The sequence below is a fragment of the Crocodylus porosus genome, unplaced genomic scaffold (genome assembly GCF_001723895.1).
Source record: "Crocodylus porosus isolate Cpor-Errol unplaced genomic scaffold, CroPor_comp1, whole genome shotgun sequence".
Classification (NCBI taxonomy): domain Eukaryota; kingdom Metazoa; phylum Chordata; order Crocodylia; family Crocodylidae; genus Crocodylus; species Crocodylus porosus.
Genome location: NW_017728947.1, coordinates 6,656,073 through 6,674,716, shown reverse-complemented (window position 1 = coordinate 6,674,716; position 18,644 = coordinate 6,656,073). Strand labels below are relative to the sequence as shown.

At 43.1% G+C, this 18,644-nt stretch overlaps 1 protein-coding gene across 1 annotated transcript in view; it reads left to right on the top strand.

Annotated features, from left to right (window-relative positions):
- Nucleotides 1-115: 115 nt before the first annotated feature.
- LOC109320749 (tumor necrosis factor receptor superfamily member 1A-like) overlaps nucleotides 116-18,644 on the top strand; it is a 25,370-nt gene continuing 6,841 nt past the window's right edge. Inside the window, exons 1-7 of the mRNA XM_019551008.1 lie at nucleotides 116-163; nucleotides 10,324-10,414; nucleotides 12,003-12,134; nucleotides 12,503-12,614; nucleotides 13,987-14,060; nucleotides 15,602-15,715; nucleotides 17,375-17,400. Of these exons, the coding sequence (XP_019406553.1) occupies nucleotides 116-163; nucleotides 10,324-10,414; nucleotides 12,003-12,134; nucleotides 12,503-12,614; nucleotides 13,987-14,060; nucleotides 15,602-15,715; nucleotides 17,375-17,400 (597 nt within the window). The remainder of the gene's footprint in view (nucleotides 164-10,323; nucleotides 10,415-12,002; nucleotides 12,135-12,502; nucleotides 12,615-13,986; nucleotides 14,061-15,601; nucleotides 15,716-17,374; nucleotides 17,401-18,644) is intronic.

The window sequence follows — 18,644 nt, the reverse complement described above, 5'->3', positions numbered from 1 at the left end:
CGGAGATGCCGGCACACGCAGGGTCACGTGGCGGGCCGCGGGCGGGAAAGGGGCGGGCTGCCACACTTCGCAGCCGGGCAGAGCCGGGGCCGGGCAGTGAGTGCTCGGCGCTGCCATGCCTGCTGCTGTGCGTGTGCTGTGGCTGCTGCTGGTCCTGCGAGAGGTGAGTGCGTGGCAGCTTGCCCTTCCCTCTGCTTGGCCGGGGGGTGTTTCCCCGCGGGTCGCGGCGCTGGAGGGCAGCAGGGAGTGCGACGCCCCCGGCCGCATCCCTGCCCCCGCCACTTTGTTGCGGCTCCGCCAAACTCTAGAAAAGTTTTGTGCCTTCCGGGTCTCCGTGCTTCTCCGCTTGGGGCGGGGGGAGCGGTGCTGGGTCCATGCGGTCCCGGGACAGCAGAGGCCTGCGGCGCTGTCTCGGTCCAGGCCGTCTCCCCCTTTTCCCGGGCTGCGGGGGGAGGGGGGACTCTTTCCATTTAAAGACCAGCAAAGCCCCTTCTTGCATGGCATGATAGACAGAGGCTGGAAATCCACCCTTCACCCCTGGAAATCCACTTTTCACCCCTGGAAATTCACCCCTCCATGGAAATATAGCTCCCTCCCCACCCCCCGAATCCACTTTCCACACTTGGGAGTCCCCAAATCCATCCTTTTGCCCCTGGAAATCTACCCCCGCTCCCTCCCCCTCCCCAACTAGCTGCCCCTCCTTGGAGTACCACAGGGCAGGTCCCTGCAGCCCTGACTCACCCCTGCCTGGGATTTTCCACCCACAGGCAACTTCAGGGTTCCCAGCTTCTCCTGACTAGCCAGGGCATGGCTTTTCCCCCTGCCTCTAATGCCAGCCTCTTAGCAGCCACACCTGTTAAGCCCCCACTGCTTCCTTCTCCAGCATGGATCCATCCCCTCCTCCAGCCCACTGCACCCTTTCCCAAGGAGCTGGGCCCTTCACAGCTATCCTGGACCTGCGTGCTCGACCGTGTACCAGGCTGCTCTTGCTGCCTTTGGTCGCAGGCCTCACCTTATTTCCAGTATGTTCCTGGGCCTCCAGGGTTAGGGCATCCATGACTTTTTCTGTGCCTGTGACTAAAGTAACCTAGGAGGCATGGTTTCAGAGTTTACGTCAGAAAAGCAAAACTGTCGGACTGGAAGGACAACTTTTATTAAGTTTCCCTCTCTTGGAACAGAGTAGGAATGAATTTGCTTTGATTTTATTTTTTTCTGAAGTAGGGTCACTGACTCTGTATTTAACATTCCTCTGCTGCTTTGGACTTCCGAGGTTATACTGTCGCTTCTGCCAGGAGTTGGCAATTCACATGGCTTTGCCCTTTTATAATATACATGTAACAGAGGAAGGTCTTTGCATGGAGTGAGAGGTTAGATGAGGTGTTGGAAACAGACACACAAGATAACATTAAAACACAGTTGGTCACATAATAACTGTTCTTTTTGGCCCTGAATTTTCATTCCAAGGGTCTGATTCTGTTTTCTAACCCTGCACGTGTACGTTTAACAACTGATTTTAGTTGAGAGTTCATCACTGAGCAGGACATCCGGATTGAATTCTGTTTTGCATTTTTAATTTTTTTTTTTAAATTCTTTTCCAAAAGAATGATGATTCTCTTGGTCAGAGATAACAATTGTGATATTTTGACTGGCAAGTAAATATAGGTCTTGCATTAAAATTGGGTTTGGTTTGTTTTTTGCTAACCTGAGTAACGCGTTTAATTGTGGTGAATTATTACATAGTTTCACATACGTTTATCAAGTTTCTTAATCTTTACATTTGTATTATGTTAGAAAATGTGAAGGGTTTATTTAATGTAGTTGATTATTATCTTTGTACTTGACTTGTCACACTAGAAAAGATCCCAAGGTGGTAAAAAAAAAAAAAAAAAAGGTGGCTGAGATGGAAATTGGAATTCAATTACAATGCATGAAAAAAGCGTTAGTTATTTTCTTAATTAAATATGATCATCTTAAATAGTCTGGATACACAACTGACTGTCCTCTTATCAAAACTTCTTTGATATTTAAAACTACCTGATTTATTGAACCAAGGTAACTTACAAGTGTTGAATTGAATTGGTTGTTTCTGATCGCTACAGTCTTCAGCATTTTAAGATTAGTGAATGTTGCTTTCGCTTTTCATCTGATAGGGAGAAACAAAGTTACCTCCTTTCTCACCTCCAAGATGATATTTTATAGAGGTGTGTCGCAGAGCACTTGGGTACCCTGCTCATTCTAGAAAGGGGAAACTGCTAGGAAAGAGCCCTAGCAGTGAGTGAGAAGCCCCAGCTGCCGGGTGCCAGGACAACCAAAGTTAGCTGGTGACCCACACCTGCCAGCAGTCAGGGGCAGGGCCTGGCTCACATTTAAACCGCAGGTCTGGGGCCAGGCTGGCTGTTCTGTGTTAGCAGCCAAGGGAGAAGGTGCTTTGCTGGGGCAAAGAGGGGAGAAGCCTGACTGGTGTTATGGGGTGGAGAATTCCCTGGTAGGGATTGAATGATGTTTTGTCGGACAGCTTAGATTTTATGTTATAGACCAGGGGCTTGTGTTTTGTGTTTGCTGGTTAGAACTGGAGGTTTGGGTGAGGCTATCAGGGGGTTGGAGGAAGCCCAATGGGGGAGCCATGGCTCTGTGGAAACCCCAGCCCTGGAGAGGTGGGGCAGCATTAATGAATGCCCAGTGAGGTGCCCAGCAAAGCAGGGCCATGGAGAGCCCACGGAGGACAAGGGGGGCAGAATAGAGTAAGGCCCAAACTATGTGAGTAGCATCTGCAAGGCTTGGGTTGTGGTGTAGGGGAGGAAAGGAGCTGCAGATAGCACCCCCTTGCATTGGGGCAGTAAAATGGGCAGCCTCTCATTTAATTAACACTTTCTAATTTAAGCAATTAACAACAAGGAGTGGCAAGTGAGAAGTTGGGCAGTTGGCCTATAACAGGTGGGCGGGGTCACCAGTGGACAGACCCTGAAGGGGCACACCTGCCGCAAGGTGCTGGACCGATATATTGGTTGCCTATCAGATCATAAAAGGGAAATTTTACATTATCAGCTGTCGACTTTGTTTGGCCGTTCAAGCTGATAATGTTCTCCAGTAATTGTCTTCTGGCTGGGCCCCCTGGACACCTGGGTTCCCTCTCACCTGTGGAGCTGGGCCCCCTGGATGCCTGGATTCCCTCCTGTGAGCCAGGGTGACCCTGGATACACCCCTATTTCCTCACTGGCAGGCTAGGCTTGGCTGGGCTGGAGCAGAGTTTAATGCATTAATTAGTACACCAATAATTGTGGTGATGATTTTTCAAATTGGACTCTTCCATTAAAATAGGATCTATTTTTGTAACCTCAGTTTTTCTTTCTTCCTCTTGCATTTTCAGTTTATTTCTTTTTCCTGTTTCAAAGGAAATCTGAATTTAATACAAAAGTTTTTGAAGCCTAGGCTTTATCGTAAGTCTTAATAGTTTTAAATATGCAGACTCTATGAGCTTCTATCAAAAACTTAACAGAGTAAATGTTTTTTCTGTAGTGGAAGATGGCAGGACAAGGTGGTACCTTAAAGAGGAACTCCTGAAAGGCATAGGCCGGGATATCAAAGATCTAAATGGTGGGCTGGATCTAGTCCTTTATCATCTAGCCCGCAGTGTTCCCTGTAGGCTACAGACCGGATCCATGCAGTGCATGTAGTACATGCCAGGCTGGCCTCGTATGCTGCATGGAGAGCATGGGGCCAGCCTTCGGGTAGATTCTGCTGGCTGCACCCCAGGGCCAGCCAGTCCCTTGTCTATGGGCCCTGTGTGCTCAATCCAGCACAGGTCCTGTCTGGCCTGAGGATCAGCTAGCTTAGTGCCACTTATCTGACCCCCAGGGTCTGATGACTTTGACATCCTTGGTATAAAGTTTCAATGCCTTGGACATTGAACTCATAGTAGAGATGATATCTTTTATTAGACCAACAAGATGTTTGCAAAAATCATCACAGACCCTCACAGGAGGTGAGAGCCTTCATACCAGCTATGAACTGACTGCTCAGAGGAGTTTTCCATCTATTGACTCCTCTGTGAAATCCTATAAAATATGAACTTTCATTTCTGCCTAGGAGAACTTTTACACTCTTTTCTCCAATGCCTGATGAAGTGTGTTTGTTCCCGAAAGCTTGCAGTTAAAGAATTTTTGCAAAAAGCTGGTTGGTCTAATAAAAGATATCTCTACTGCGAGTCCTGATTGCCTTTTCCTCTAGATCAATATGGCTACAACCTGGATACCTAATGGTTTGGACAGTCATTCATTTTTTCCAGGGACATTTCCTGCTCTTTCGGAAGAAACCACAAGGGTACAGAAGTTCATAATTTTACTCCGGGAGAAGAAACTTGGGAACAACCCAAGGTGGATGAAAATCAACTTTTAACAAAATTTAAAAATTGGATTTTTTTTTAAAATTTAAATCAGATTTTTTTGAATTTAATTGTATTATTTGATTTTTTTTTTTTTTTTTAATTTAAAAGATGCTTTAAAAAAATAAACCTATATAAAGAGAATTTAAGGTGTGTTAAAGGTCAACAATCTCATAATGAAGTAGGGAATGTTACAACATAACCTCAGAAATCCGGCACTTCTGTCTGCGACTTCAGGACCGGCTCCCATTTCTCCCTGCCTTCTCAGATGCGGTGGAGGAAGCTTGCATGTGGCGGCTACCACTGCCATTCACCACCCCGTGCCACGGCTCTGCGTACAGCCACTGCTCTGGGACCAGCTGCCACTACCCCTGCCCTCCCCCACTTTGCAACTAGCCACTGCACCGATTTCAAAAATCCAGCATTTCCAAATTGTCAGCAGGTGCTCAGTCCTGAGCACCCCGGATTTGAGGTTATACTGCACTTTTAATTATGATTTGCAACAGTATATTCATGTAACCTTTTTAGAAAAGTCTTATAAATAGGTTACAACAGTCTAACAGACTGTTAGGGGCCCAATCTTGGGAGGGGAGAGGGGGGGTTCCCAGAGGCTTCTCTATAAATTCTTTAAAAACTAAAAAAAAAAACACTCTACCCATTTGGACTGGATGCTTGGTCTAGAAGTTCCCTTTAAGCATCTCTGGGATGCTTAATTTGAGTGCTCAAACCATAGATTTGTCTCCAGAGATAACATCTTTGTTAACAGCAGTATATTGAGATGAGAGATAACAGACCAGATTGCGTACCCATCGGCCCTATTGTCTCTCTGCAAGTTTGTGTACAGAGTCAAATGCAAACAGTGCAACAAAGAAAGGCAAGGCCTGGTTGCTGGAATGAAACCATGAGAAGTGCTCCTTCTCTGGAGGAAGCTGTTTTGAAGATGATGAATGGAACAAGGATTAAATTGACAGGATTTCTTAGCGGAGATTTAACTAGCATTGACTTAAATCAAATCCACCCCGGAACAACCCAAGTGAAGTGGCTCTCCAGAGAATATTTCTCAGGAGATACAGCTCCTGTACAGGCAGCAAACAGAGCCTCTGCAATCTCAGTGTGCTCTCTGTGCATCCGGTCCCAGGGTGGGAGGGAGAGCATGTGTAAGCAGAACACAGCCCCCCATTCCCCACCCCCGCAAGTACTTTGGTTTGAAAAAACCAAGTGCTGAAGCACCTCGGGGGAGTGTTCTGCTCCTGGCTTCACCCTGCCTGAATCTCATTTCAGCACTTGAGTGCTGGAAGTGTACAAACATGCTCCTTGCCCAGGTGCAGCTGGGCTGAAACACAGCACAGGGGAGGGGAAGTCTGGAGGACTGTACATGGCACAGAGCCTGCCCCTAACATCCCTGCTGCATGCGAGTTCCCATCTGCGCCCCCCTGTGTCCCGCTGGCTGGGCTGCACTTGTGCGGCCCTCCCACAGAGGGGAGCCGCTGCCCTTGTCTGCATGTGTGTCCCCCAAGCCCTGCTCCTGGGAAGTGGTGGTTGGGGGCACTCCATCCCTGCCCACCCATGTGTACCCCCAGCCCCTTTCCAAGTACTCCCGGGGGCCCACGTACCCCCAGTTGACAACCCCTGCTCTAGGGACTCCTGGCTGCCCAGCCCCCACGCTGCAGGCTCTTTGCTGCTCTGTCTGAACTTCTGTACAGATCGGTTTATTCTTTCAGGAAAAAAATACCTGGGAGAGTTGTCCTGGATCAGCTGAACGTATGTACACAGCCATAGGCAGCAGCTTGCTTTGCCAGATGCATGGCTATGAATGTTTATGCAGTTCCGACCAAGTTCCTGCCCTGTGTCTAACTTAAGACTAACACAGTTAACTGCTTTTCTCTGTATGAAGAGGAAATTGGGGGAAACATACGGCTTTTGTGGCCATCAGGGTCTTCTCTGGCAGTGGGGACAAATCAGGGCAACTGCACTGAGCCCTGTGCTTTGGGGGGTGTTGCGGAGCCGGGCTGGCTTTACATCCAGCAGCTTGCCACGGCACCCCCCTGTTGCTGCCACTGAGTCGGGGCCCTGCACAGGCTTATTTGCCTTGGGGGCCCCACACCCTGCTATGGCTGTCTCTGGTGGCCATGCATTATAAATGTGGTGCAGTTACTGTATTAAGGGCTCAATTTTCTGGGGGACCCTTAATCAGCGGCTTCACAGTTTTCTAACATACTAAAATATAAAAATTTAATATTAAGCTGTATAATTGCTTAAGTGAATTTAATTATAGCGGACCTGCCTAAGTAACCAAAATGCCAAATCTAATAAAAAGGCTCCATTTGGCTCTAAGTCTACATATTTTAATAATTATATCAACCAATGAGTAAAGAATTTAGGGAATTTAGGCATTATGTCAACTCCTTTTGTACTTTTAAGTGAGGTTTTCCACTTGTGATTTCAGTCCCCATGATTTAAGTGGATTGACCTCCCTCGTAATTACATGTGTTGCCATCACAATGTATGATTATGATTCACTTTGGTATATAAGAGTATATATGCAATATATATATACAGATTTCCTCATGGAAGAGTAGGGTTTTTTTTAAATGTTATGGATAAATGTGCAACTGTAGCTAGGCAGAGGAAGAGGACAGGATGACCTGGGCAGCTGTCTTGGCTGCTGACTTGTGGATGCAGAACCGACCAGTTGCTGCTGCTGCTGTGCAGTTGCAATCGGAAGTTGCCCTGCGTGTCATCTGGAGGGGGGATTAAATGTTTTGCCTATTCTGTTTCTAAGGGTCTTCTCTCGCCTCTGGTCCGTTGCCTTTTGACAGGCCCTATTGCTGTTCTGCTGAGTAGCTCTCATAGTTGATAATGGATTTGCCATCAAAAGTCACAATGAGATGTAAGGAAACGCAGATAACAGCATTCCTCTTATTTCGTCTCCTCTGACCTTCACCTGTTAGTAACTTCCCATCCCAAATCACTCAGCCTCCCTGCAATTTCTGCTCCATTCTTCCCTGCCCTCCTTTCCTCTTCTGTTGTGGCTGTTGATTACGTCTGTGTTTCAGTGTTCTCGGCTCTTAACTCTCCTGCCATCTTTCCCGTCACAGGCTCCTTTGGCTCACTTCCAATACCTGATTTCCGTGCTTTGTGTAATAATGTGACGCATGGAAATCTTATGACTAGATTGATTTCCTTCACGACCAATTCATCCTCTCGTCCTTTAAAGCCTGCCATTGTAGCTACACAGTTCTGCCACCCAGCTGAATTGAATCTGCCCACCATCTCAGCCACCTTTTGACCACCTTGGACTCTTTTCTCAAACCTGGCATCTCCTCTTGCCTCTGCTTTTCTGCACATCTCAGTAGTCTCTTCCAGGAGAAAATTAACAAAATACCGCAGGAACCTTCTTCAGTTCTGTCCTCCTCCCTTTCCTGTCTCAACCAGAGATGTTTCTCATCTGCTTCTTCCTGTAACCCCCTCATTTGTCCCAGTGAGTCCCGTGTGCTGATAACTCTCACATATTTTCCTTTCTGCCCCAATTCCATCGTGTTTCATATAAAACAGAATCTGGGCCTGGTTCCCTAAATTCTTTACTCAAGCTGTGCATATCTGAACCAGCCCATAATCATGGCCCATTCCACCACAAGGCCATCCCATTACCTTCCTTTTCCATCTCTGTAGACAATCCCACATCCTGTTTACCACTCTCATTCATAATCCAAGCGTTATCTTTGACTCTGACTTCTTTGTGTTAGCCATGTTAAGCTGAAGTCAGGTAGAAGCAAGGTAGAGTGTATAACTGCGTGTTTGGTTTTTTTTTGGTTTTTTGCTTCTCACCATTGGCTCCCTCTCTTCTTTCCAAAACTGTAAACTATTCGTGTTTGCTTTCAGGGCCTTGTTAGCTACAGAGATGCTGACTTCCATTTCTGAGCAGTGCATGGTGCCAAGCTCTGTTGTCCACTTGCTAAATATTCAAGTAAACCACTTTCGTGATACTTTGCTCTGCCTTTCATGTTCACAGTAACAGACCTATCATATGAGCCTCCTTCAGACTTCTCCTGAAAGTTCTCCTTTGCTGTGATGCCTGCAAAAACATCATGCTATCCATCTGTTGTCTTCTGTTTTTGAGCGGGGGGGAAAGAGTTGCATTTGTTTTTTCTTATGTCATGGAACATGATGGGGCCCTTGTCTATCACTAAGACTCCATGGTGCTGTGTAATAAGAAAAGTAAACTAATACTTAAGGAACAGAAACATCAAGAGACAAAACCTGAGGTTGGCAGTGTTTTTGGGCAGAGTGCCAAAAATACCTGCAATTTCATCATGGAAGATGTTGGCATGCCATGGGCATGGTTGGGGAGCTGCGAAGGGCCTGATCTTTCTTGTGGCAGTATAGCCCCAGCCCCTTCCCCACAATCTGTCCAAAGATGCGTGTGCCTACCACGGGGCCCAGGCTGCTCACAGCAACCAGTGGGGAGGCTGCAGGCAGCTGCACTGGGGTCTACAGAGCCCCCGTGCAGCTCGTTACCACGACCAGGCACACACGAGCCTTGAGGCGGATGGCGGGGAAGGGGTTGGGGCTGTGCTGCCACAACAAGGCCCCTCAGCTCCCTCGCCATCCATCCTGAAGTGCACATGCCAAGTAAAATGCCTTCGTATGCCACATACTGGCATGTGCTGAGGGTTGCCTACCCGTGGAGTAAACCCAACATGTTTCAGGTTAGATTGACCCAGGTCACACTAGTTTTAGTTTTAGAGCCCTAATCATCATCACTAGGCCATCCTCCTTGAAGATCAAAATCCCGAGTCAGAAGGAAATTGCCTAAAAGCTCTGTGCTTCAGTTTATCTGCCAGTAAAATGAGCAGTGTTTCCTCATACAGATTGTTGAAGGGGCTTTTAATATTTGTGTGGTTATGAGAAAAAACATTCACTTTCTCTGGTACTTAAGATTACAGAAGAAAGGCAGAATGCCTGCTCTTATTTATTCAACTTTTAATTCTCTTTTGCTAGACAGCCATGTTTTCTAGTAAGTATAGTGCAGAAAGCCAGGCAGAAGTTGTTTGTAGGTTATTTGTAGTGGAGGGAAATGGGCATTTGTCTCTCTTTATTTCTTTATAATGTACAGCATTGGGCTGCAAGCTTTTAGGGTTCATTTCTTTAAAAAATGGAGAGAGTGTGTGTATATATGTATAAAAAACATAATATATTTATAGCCTGTGTATTCTCTCTATTTTTAACATATATGAAATGGATATATATTCTCAGTTTGTTTTTTAACATTGGAATTTCAATCCCTTGCCAAGCTAGAAGATGGGTAAACATAAAACTTGGGCAATGAGTGTCATTCTGCAAACTGACAAGGAAAGCTTAACTATTAAGAGAAATAAGTAGTTTGGGTTAGACTGAAAAAAGCACAAAATGAAAATGTTCAAAAACATATTTAACTATAGTAAATAAAAAAAAAAAAAGCCTTTACTAAAGGCTCAGAATCCTGTTTCTTCCATTTGAGGTACTGCAGCATGTAATAAACGTGCTCTAAATGCTAAGAATCCTTCAGCAAAACTGAGAGAGGCAGAACTTGAAAGTCCCAACTTCTGAAGTTAGAAAAAATTGTGAAAAGCAAAGTCCTTTTATAAACCTAACTTGAAAACTAAACTGATCTTAAGACTGTTGCAGCCCAGGGTATTTTGGTAAACTACTATTTTCTTTTTTTAATCTGTTCTATGACATTGGTCTCCCTTGATTGTTTTATTCCATCATGGATTGAATCCTTCCTGAACACTGTAGCACCTGTGCAAGGTGGAAGCTTAGCAGGAGACAGTTTGGTCCTCTAATGGTGCATCCTTGAAATATGTTCACAAACACCATAACTGCCATAGGTATTGCACTAAGATTTGTACAGTGTCTTGAGTAACTTGTTTATTAAAAATATGCTTGTGCCCTTGCTGTAGGTTGAGTCATTGGTGAGTTCAAGAGAGTCCAACATCTGTGGTAAAGGAGAATACTTCCATCAAGATCGCTGCTGTAAATACTGTCCTGCTGGTAAGTTCATAGATCATTACTCAGCTTAGCTAGAAAATCATTTTCCAGCAAAAATTTCTGTGCTGGTCTAGTGTTTGCACATACAAATTAAAAAGAGAGAGAGAGAGAAAACCGTGTATATTTTGCAGAAGGTCAAGAGCCATTTTGTGCTTCCTCTTACTCAGTGGCTCTTGTGCAACTTGCTGCAGAATGGCTGCCAGCCTTTCACACAATAGGGTGTGCCTCGGCAGTTTGTCAAGAAACGTGTGTGCATGATACAGAGGTGAAGATATGTCAGTACTGCAGGAACTGTTCGAAGTTGAACAGACTGTGCTCTTGGAACCAGAATACTCCCAAAATTTTGAATGCTCATTTTATTCCTCCAGCTGTACTTTATGATGGCTTACTGAGTACAAGCACAGAAATATCAAGGCACTATAGAAATTTTCTATCTGTGATAACTTATAAGAATTGTTGTATGTTGTTTCCTTTGTAAAGATGTAACAACTTCAACCTCATGCAAATCTTATGTATTCTTCTGTGCTGGAGTTTGTTTCTGGAGTTGCCTGAATAAAAAAAATAAATAAGGAAATTTTATATCCATGTTTATTTTGCAAATCCATTGTCATCTTGGAGTGTGTGTGAAATTATTATTCCCCCTCTACCTTCCCCTCTCTTCCTTAGCAGCATTTTTTACTTAATTTTGTGCCAAGGTTATCGCTATCTCTGACTGGTTATCACCTTCAGAGGCTTATCCTCTAGATTTTTAAAGTTCATTTTCTAAATCTTGTGAGTACTCAAACACGGAAGTCACTCATGTGCACAAGGCCTGCACAAAGCCTGTAAATTATTTTATTGTATCCTGGGTCACATTTTGAGGACTTGGCCACTGATCCTATTAAAGATAACCCATAGGCATAGCAGTCTGGTTGAGTAATGTTCACAAGCGCAGCAGTCTGCCCAGGTGTTATGCATTGTATGACTGGAATAATGTCCGAGCAGTGTGCATACTGTCTGAACAGGGATGAATTCACCTTGAAGTGAAGAGTTAATGGCACTGGTTTTGGAGAGGCACATGGCATTAATTATTAAGAGCTTCTGCCTCAAATCTCTCTGCTCATCTGTGTCTCACCTTTCCCGAACAGAAACTTTTAGTTGTGCTGAACTATGGGTTGGCAAATAAGGAGGTGAACAGGTATCTAAGTAGAACTTGTAGGATTGAAACAATTTTCTACAAAAAATTTTAAGCTCTTTTGCAAATAGAGCAGATCAGGGGTAAATATACTGTTGCCAACAAGAATGAAAATATTGGTGATGTTCTTGAAAACATTTTCCTCTATTCTAACTAGCTCTATTTATAAAGCAAGAGAACCCCCTGCAGTACAAATAGACTGTTATTTATTGCTTACTTTCTAAAGCAATATGGACACCAATGTGAAGTTTTACTGCATACACATAAATTATGTTGCTCACCTCCTTTGAAAGGTGTGACTGAATGAAATGATGCTGGAGCAATTCAGGCTGCTGTATACTTGTTTCCAAGTAGTATCAGGGGACAGGTAACTGGATTTTAAAATTATAGCATCGCCTTTGCTTCTCCTTTTTACAGGCACTCACGTTTTGAAGCACTGCGGAGTTCAACATGAAGAGAGGTTTTGTTCCTCTTGCACAAAAGGAAAGGAATACACTGCTCATGAAAATGACCTAGAAGAATGTCTGCAGTGCAAACAGTGTAAAGAAGGTACAGTTCTAAATTCAGATTATTTTTAAGTGAAAGCCTTGATGTTTTTAGAATTGGGGTTGGAAGGATCTTGAGGGTCATCTTGTCGAGACCCCTGCTCAAATGCAGGTTTTGCTCTTCCTATACCATCCCAGACAGATGTCTATCCAGCCTGGTCTTGAAAACCTCCAAAGGAGATTCCACAATATCTCTAGGCAAGCTGTTTTCTGTCACTGCTTGCAAAATAACTTGCCCTAGTCGCTTCTTTATTTTTGTAGAGTAAAGAACACTGGTGGGGTGTTTTTATATCGCCTGGATGTGATTGACATTAGAAAGAACCCCAACTTCAGCTTTGTTATATTTTTAATTTAAATATCTTAATTTTTCAGACGAAGAAACTGTAAGGACCTGCACTTTGACAAGTGATACCGAATGTCAGTGCAAGCCAGGGTATTTCTGTCCTACTCAACACTGTGAAATGTGCTACAAATGCAAGACAAAGTACGTACAGTAACTGATTTAAACAACTCTTTCCTATTTGATCAATAAAAGCTAGGATCCAGATCCCTCAAATACTTGCATGCATGTTTAAACATGTGATTAATCCCTTTGCAGCTTGTGTATTTAAAGTGGGTTTTCTGTCTAGCTTCACCTAAGTATTTTCCAAGAGAGCATTTTTGGTGCACTGGGTGAAATATAGTATATTCTAGCATAGACATGCGTGGGATCCATGGGTTCTGGTGGTACTGTGGGGGGGGGTTATTGTGTTAGCAGTTGGAACGAGTAGACAAGTTTTTGCATTTCTTGTTAAGACAGGGTTGTGTCCCGCTAGGTATATGTTGGTCATTGGGAAGTTTGTTTTTGACAATAAGCTGGCTGACATTAGGAGTTGTTTGAAAGCTGGGGAAGGAGGCTGGTGGTTGGGAATATTCCTCTGAAGATCTGAACCTTTCGAGTACAGTCTGGACTATATTCCTTGGTAATCCTTGCCAATTCCAGTGTGGGATGGTATGCAACAATCAACTCAAGCGGTTGGTTCTTTCTTAGACCTGAAAAAGAATGCTGGGTGCCCAAAAGCTTGTCTACAGTCTTTCCTGACCAAGCAGTTGGTCCAATAAAAGATACCCCTGCAAAAAATATCTATGGTTGTTGACAGATATGAAAACTGCCCCCGCCCCCACCAAAACTATGCTTTACTGGGAGAGGTAGTGCACTAGTTCAAACCAGCTCTGCAGCATCTATAGATCAGGCACTTCAGTGGGGCTTTTTGGCACTTTCAGTAGCGGATTCAATCAGCTATTAGATAAGTGCCAAAAAAAGCCCTAATGAAGCACCCAATCTATACCGATGTTGGGCAAGCCAGGTCAAACTAATGCAGTGCCTTTTCTGGGCATGTGCTGGGCTCAGCACAGGAGTGCACAGAGTTTAAAGTGAAGCATTGTTTTTGTTTGTTTTTACATCTATAAGCAGCCTTTTGTTTCTCTCGTGTTTCCTGGATCGTCACAGCTACGTTATCACTCCTAATACTGTCATATTTTGAATAGGTTTTCATGTTCCTCCAGTCAAGACTGTTCATGTCAGTAGTACTACACAGAGTTCTGCACCATAAAGCCAGAAGCTTAAAGAAACTAACTCTGCATTTATTTGATTAATGTTGACTCATTTATTTCAGTGAAAAGTACTATTTTGCTGACCATGTGATCCTGCTGTCCTTTTTATGTAATCTTGTAGTACCCTTTTTTCCCTTGATCTGTTTCAAGTACTCTTTGGTGGGTGGTGAGGACAGATTTTCTGTCCGAAATATGTACATGCTGATTTAAGTTTGTAAAATATTCTTGTAAACTGCTTGGGTTTTTTTTTTTTTTAATTACAGATGCCCAGAAGGAAAGGAAATTGTGCAAAAGTGCAATGCTACAATGGACACAGTGTGTGGTTCACTTTCTGAAGGTATTGTATAAACCATGCTAAAAGAGGCTGTTTGCTTCTAAGTTACTGAAAGTCACAGAACCAATTTTTAGACAAGGATTTTAAATCCTACTGTTAAGCGCATGTGAATTACTACAGCTCTTCATTCTGGGAACCACTAGATGGGGACAAAGCTCCACCCATGTAGTGCAGGGTATATTAAAAATCAGTTATCCAATGAGCTGCACAGAGGGAGGTTCTGCAAGTTAGAATTATTTTGGTGGAAAGTGCTGCATAGTTGGTAAGCCCTTCCAAGTTGTAATACCGGTATTGTTTAAAATATATATGCATTTTATATAATAAAAATAATACATACCTGCTAATAATAAAATGGTATCCATCAATTCTAATAACTATTGACTTTAAACATAGGGGTGGTTAATCGCATTAGTATGAAGTCAGGGAGAAAGTAGGGCAAAGTGTCATTTAGAGACTAGTGATGAGAGGCATGAGCTGTTGTAGGCAACAGCCTGCTTAGTCAGATGCTGTGAATGGATGAATTGTGGATAAATTGTCTGTTCACTGTGTCTGACCAAGAGGGTTGTTGTCTACAAAAACTCATGCCTCCCTGAACCATTTAGGGCAAGGTGGCACTTTTAGAGACTACCTTCTGTCTTAATATTAACTTAAATGTTGGCTGCATCATGCCATGGATCTGAAAAGGTACATAGCACATCTCTTTCTTTTTAACCAGTAAAATGTTTTTGGATATTTTTATACACTTTCAGCTTCAGTTGTATAGCTTCTGCTAGTTTCAGTGTAAAACGACATGGCCATTTTAATATCTAATCAGTTTTTAGAAGGTGTCTAAGTAGTATCAGATACTGTATCAGCTTATGAGGCTTCTTACCAAATTTTAGTGATTTACAATCCATGTCTTCCTTTCTTCTTTATGTGTGGTTCTCCCCTGTTACATGGTTTCTTGCCCAAACTAGAAAAATGCGGATATATGGAGGAATTGGTGAAAAGAGAACTGTCAGTTTGTTAACTAGACAAAGCGAACAAACTAGAAAATTGATTCCCATCCCCCCCATTATTTCTATAATAGTAATCAAACAGGGGAGGGTTTAAAAAAATACAGATGGTCTCAGTAGTGGATCCATGGTGCTGAAAAGGAGGACTTGGTGGCAGCAGCAGCAAACTCACTGTGCATGTGCCCAGCAGCTGACCCCGGGGCTCTCTGTGGAGAAATGGGGTGCAACCCCACCACTAGACTTCCCCCCCTCCCCCCAAGATCTACCTGTGGGTCATGTTGGTTTCTTGTTCTGTTTGTGAACAAAAATCAGTAGTGCTTTTGGGTAGGATTATGACACATGGCACAAACCCACAACTAGATGTTCCATTAATATTGAAATCCTGGTCTTGTGTCAGAGGTTTAAATGCAGCACTATGACAAAGTGTTGAACTTCTTGTTTTTTGGTCTTGCTGCATTTTTATCTGCACCCTCAACAGTCTTATACTACTTCAATATATTTTGTTTATGGCCTGCCTAGCATTTATTCCTTTGTCTCCTTCTTTCATAGGGTCCACCACTATAGTTGTTGTGGTTACTGTTTTGCCCTGCATCTGCCTACTTGTGGCTGTAGGCATCATCTTCATCCTCATTTGTAAAAAGAAGCCTAATAAGACAAATACAGGTAACTGAAATTCCTTTTGATAGATGATCTTGATGGAAACTCAAGATTTCAAAGCTAGACAAGAAAGAGCTGGACCTGTCCATAATGCCTTGCACAAACTATACTAGTCCTGGATTTCTGGTTCAGTTGAGCCATGGTTCCACAAGTTATCTGTTATGTTTAAAGTTAGCCAGGTGCTTACCTACCTTACTTTAATAGGGGCTTCAGCCTCCATGAAATTGCCTCAAAGGAGTTTTGCTATTTAAACTTCAGCTATTTCTGTAGGTGAGAGTGGTCTAAGTGCTGAGGCTCAAAGGTAGAGAATGGTAGGTGGTAACAAATCTAATTTGTTATGTTAGAGGTGCTTTAATGTAGTGGAATTTTGTCTGGAGTACTGCACTTGGTTCACTTCAGCTAGTTAAGCATCAGTGTTACTTGAGCTTCTAAATCCTGAAAAACAGTATTTCATATCCTGAAAGATGAACCCATTTTCAAAAGTAAGGTGGAATTGTGCATATTTGTTTGCATTATTGCAGATAAAGGACACCAGCTACAGAAAATATAAGTATGGTAGTATAGCTCAGTCAGAACAGGAACATATCTTACATTGTACCAAATTTTGCTTTCTGTTATATTGGCCTCAAACAGGCATTTAATTTCTAGCAGTGGAAATTTCTGCTGCTAAAAATGTTTCTAGGAGGGGAAACAGTACAGGCTTTTAGCCTGCAGCTGCTCCCTCTCGCTTGCCTTCCACTTCTTCCCCAAACTGGGGAGATCCCAGTCTGAGAGAGGTACAGCAGCAGTCCCAGAGGGACTGGAGCAGTGGGGCAGAGCCCCTAGCCCACTCTCCAGACCAGGGACCAACGGTCTAGACCAGGAGTGGGCAAATTATGGCCCATGGGCTGGATCCAGCCCACCAAGCTGGGCAGCAGGGGCAGACATTTGAAATCAGCTGGTCTGCAAACTGGGCTCAAGGAGACTCTCTCCCCCACCTGTGGTCCAACTGGTTTGGGGAAGAGGCAGGGAGGAGTGGCTGCTGCTCACTTCCCTTCCCAGACCAGATTGGGAGGGGAGAGAACTCTCTCATTGTTGTGAGAGAATCTTTCACAGGGGAGAGCTTCCAAATAGACACTGGAAGATCATTCACCAGAGAGAATTTCTTCCAGTGGAAGCATGCCGAATAGGCTTGTGGTTTCTTCTGGGAGAGAGCATTTCTCCCAATAGAAATGCAATGTCTGTATACGGCTATCGTTTCAAATAGCTATAAGCTTTGATCAAAATTTGTCCCACTGACTTTGCTGCCCCAAAGGTAGTCTGAAAAGGAATTAAGGACTACAAATATTAAGGATTTGTATGATCTGAACAGGTTATTATCATTTATAGGAAAATTCATGTTGCCTAAAATACAGTGGAATGTATCTGAACTAGACCTCAGAGAATTTCTGGTTAATACGCATTTAGTGTGTACAGTTAGTTTCTAAACTGAAGACTTTTCTCCTTCAAGTCCCCTGGACTTCCAATCTCCTTCAGAAATCACCTGCCTTTAAACTTGTGGATCAGATTTGTGAATCTGTGTAAAAACAATAATGATAACTCAAACAGAGAACAGTACAGCTGTATATAAATAATATAATTTCCTTTTAAAAATGCCTTATGTATATCTTTTTTCCTATCTTACAGAAGAAAACGATGAAGAAAGAGAAGTGGTAAGTTTTTCCTTTGAATAAACTTGTTGATTTGTTTTTCGGGTTTTTTTTTACCCTGAATGTTAATATCATAGAAATTAGTTTCAGTTAAACAACTAAAAATTGTGATGCACAGTTTTGATTATTGTTGTATGTTGGGAAAAGTCTTTTCATTTTAGGCTTTCATAAAAAAACAAAAAAAAAACAAAAAAAAAAACCCCGCAAACCCATTAATTAATTTCCTGCCAATGTTGGATTGCCCTCTCAAGTCCTTTAGTATTTCATTTTTAAATATCCAATGGGATGGGACTTTCAGCAGTTCCCCTAGAAAAATATTCTAGTTCCCTAATATGGCTCCTTGCCAGTTAACCTATTTTTTTTCCTAGCAGAAAAAATTACTATTGCCTACTATTACACATCTGCCTACTATTGCATCTAGTTCTATTCCCCTTGTGATGTTCTAAATACATTAGTGCCTGTCCTTTGTCAGTATGTCAAAGTATCATCCCCTAACACCCAGATGTTAACCATTGCTTAGCTTATTTCTTTTTATAAGACCAGGTACTTTTATCTGTTATGGTCAGTAAAACTAGTAAAATGATGGAAACTATTCCCTTAATAGCCTAATACGTTTTTCTTGGGTCATTGAATCCACTGAATTCTCCTGCTATTGCAGGTAGCTGTGTTGTTATAGGACATCTCTTCCATAAACTGATCAAGTTCCATTTTATAAACAGTTAAGCTTTTTGCCTCTGTTATTCCAGTTGGAAGACTGCCATACAAACTCACTGCTTTGGTGGCTGGGACGACTTTCTTCTCTTGTGCAGCCTAAATTTATTAATAACCAGTGTCATAGCCATTTGTTCTTCTGCCAGCATTGTTGCTTTGCTTAAATATCTCTTCTCTCCTTGCTGTTTAGTTGCCCTATATATTTCTAATAGACAGCAATCACTTTCTGCTGTCCTGTTCAGCTAGACAAGAACATACTCCCCATATATTGCAGGCTATTTGTTCCCCTGATCATTCTTAAATTTGCTCTTTACATTGTTCAGTTTGAATTCCTTTTCTTCACTAGAATTGTACACAATTCCAGATGAGAGTGGTCGCTCCTTAAGGAGACGATCCTCCAAGCCCAAAGGAAAGTAATCCCAATGAGGATCAAAGGGAGCAGGAGAGCACACAAGTCTCCATGGCTCACCAAAAGCATCCGGGAATGTCTTCTTGCTAAAAAGGAGGCTTACACCCAATGGAAAGAAGGGGTCATC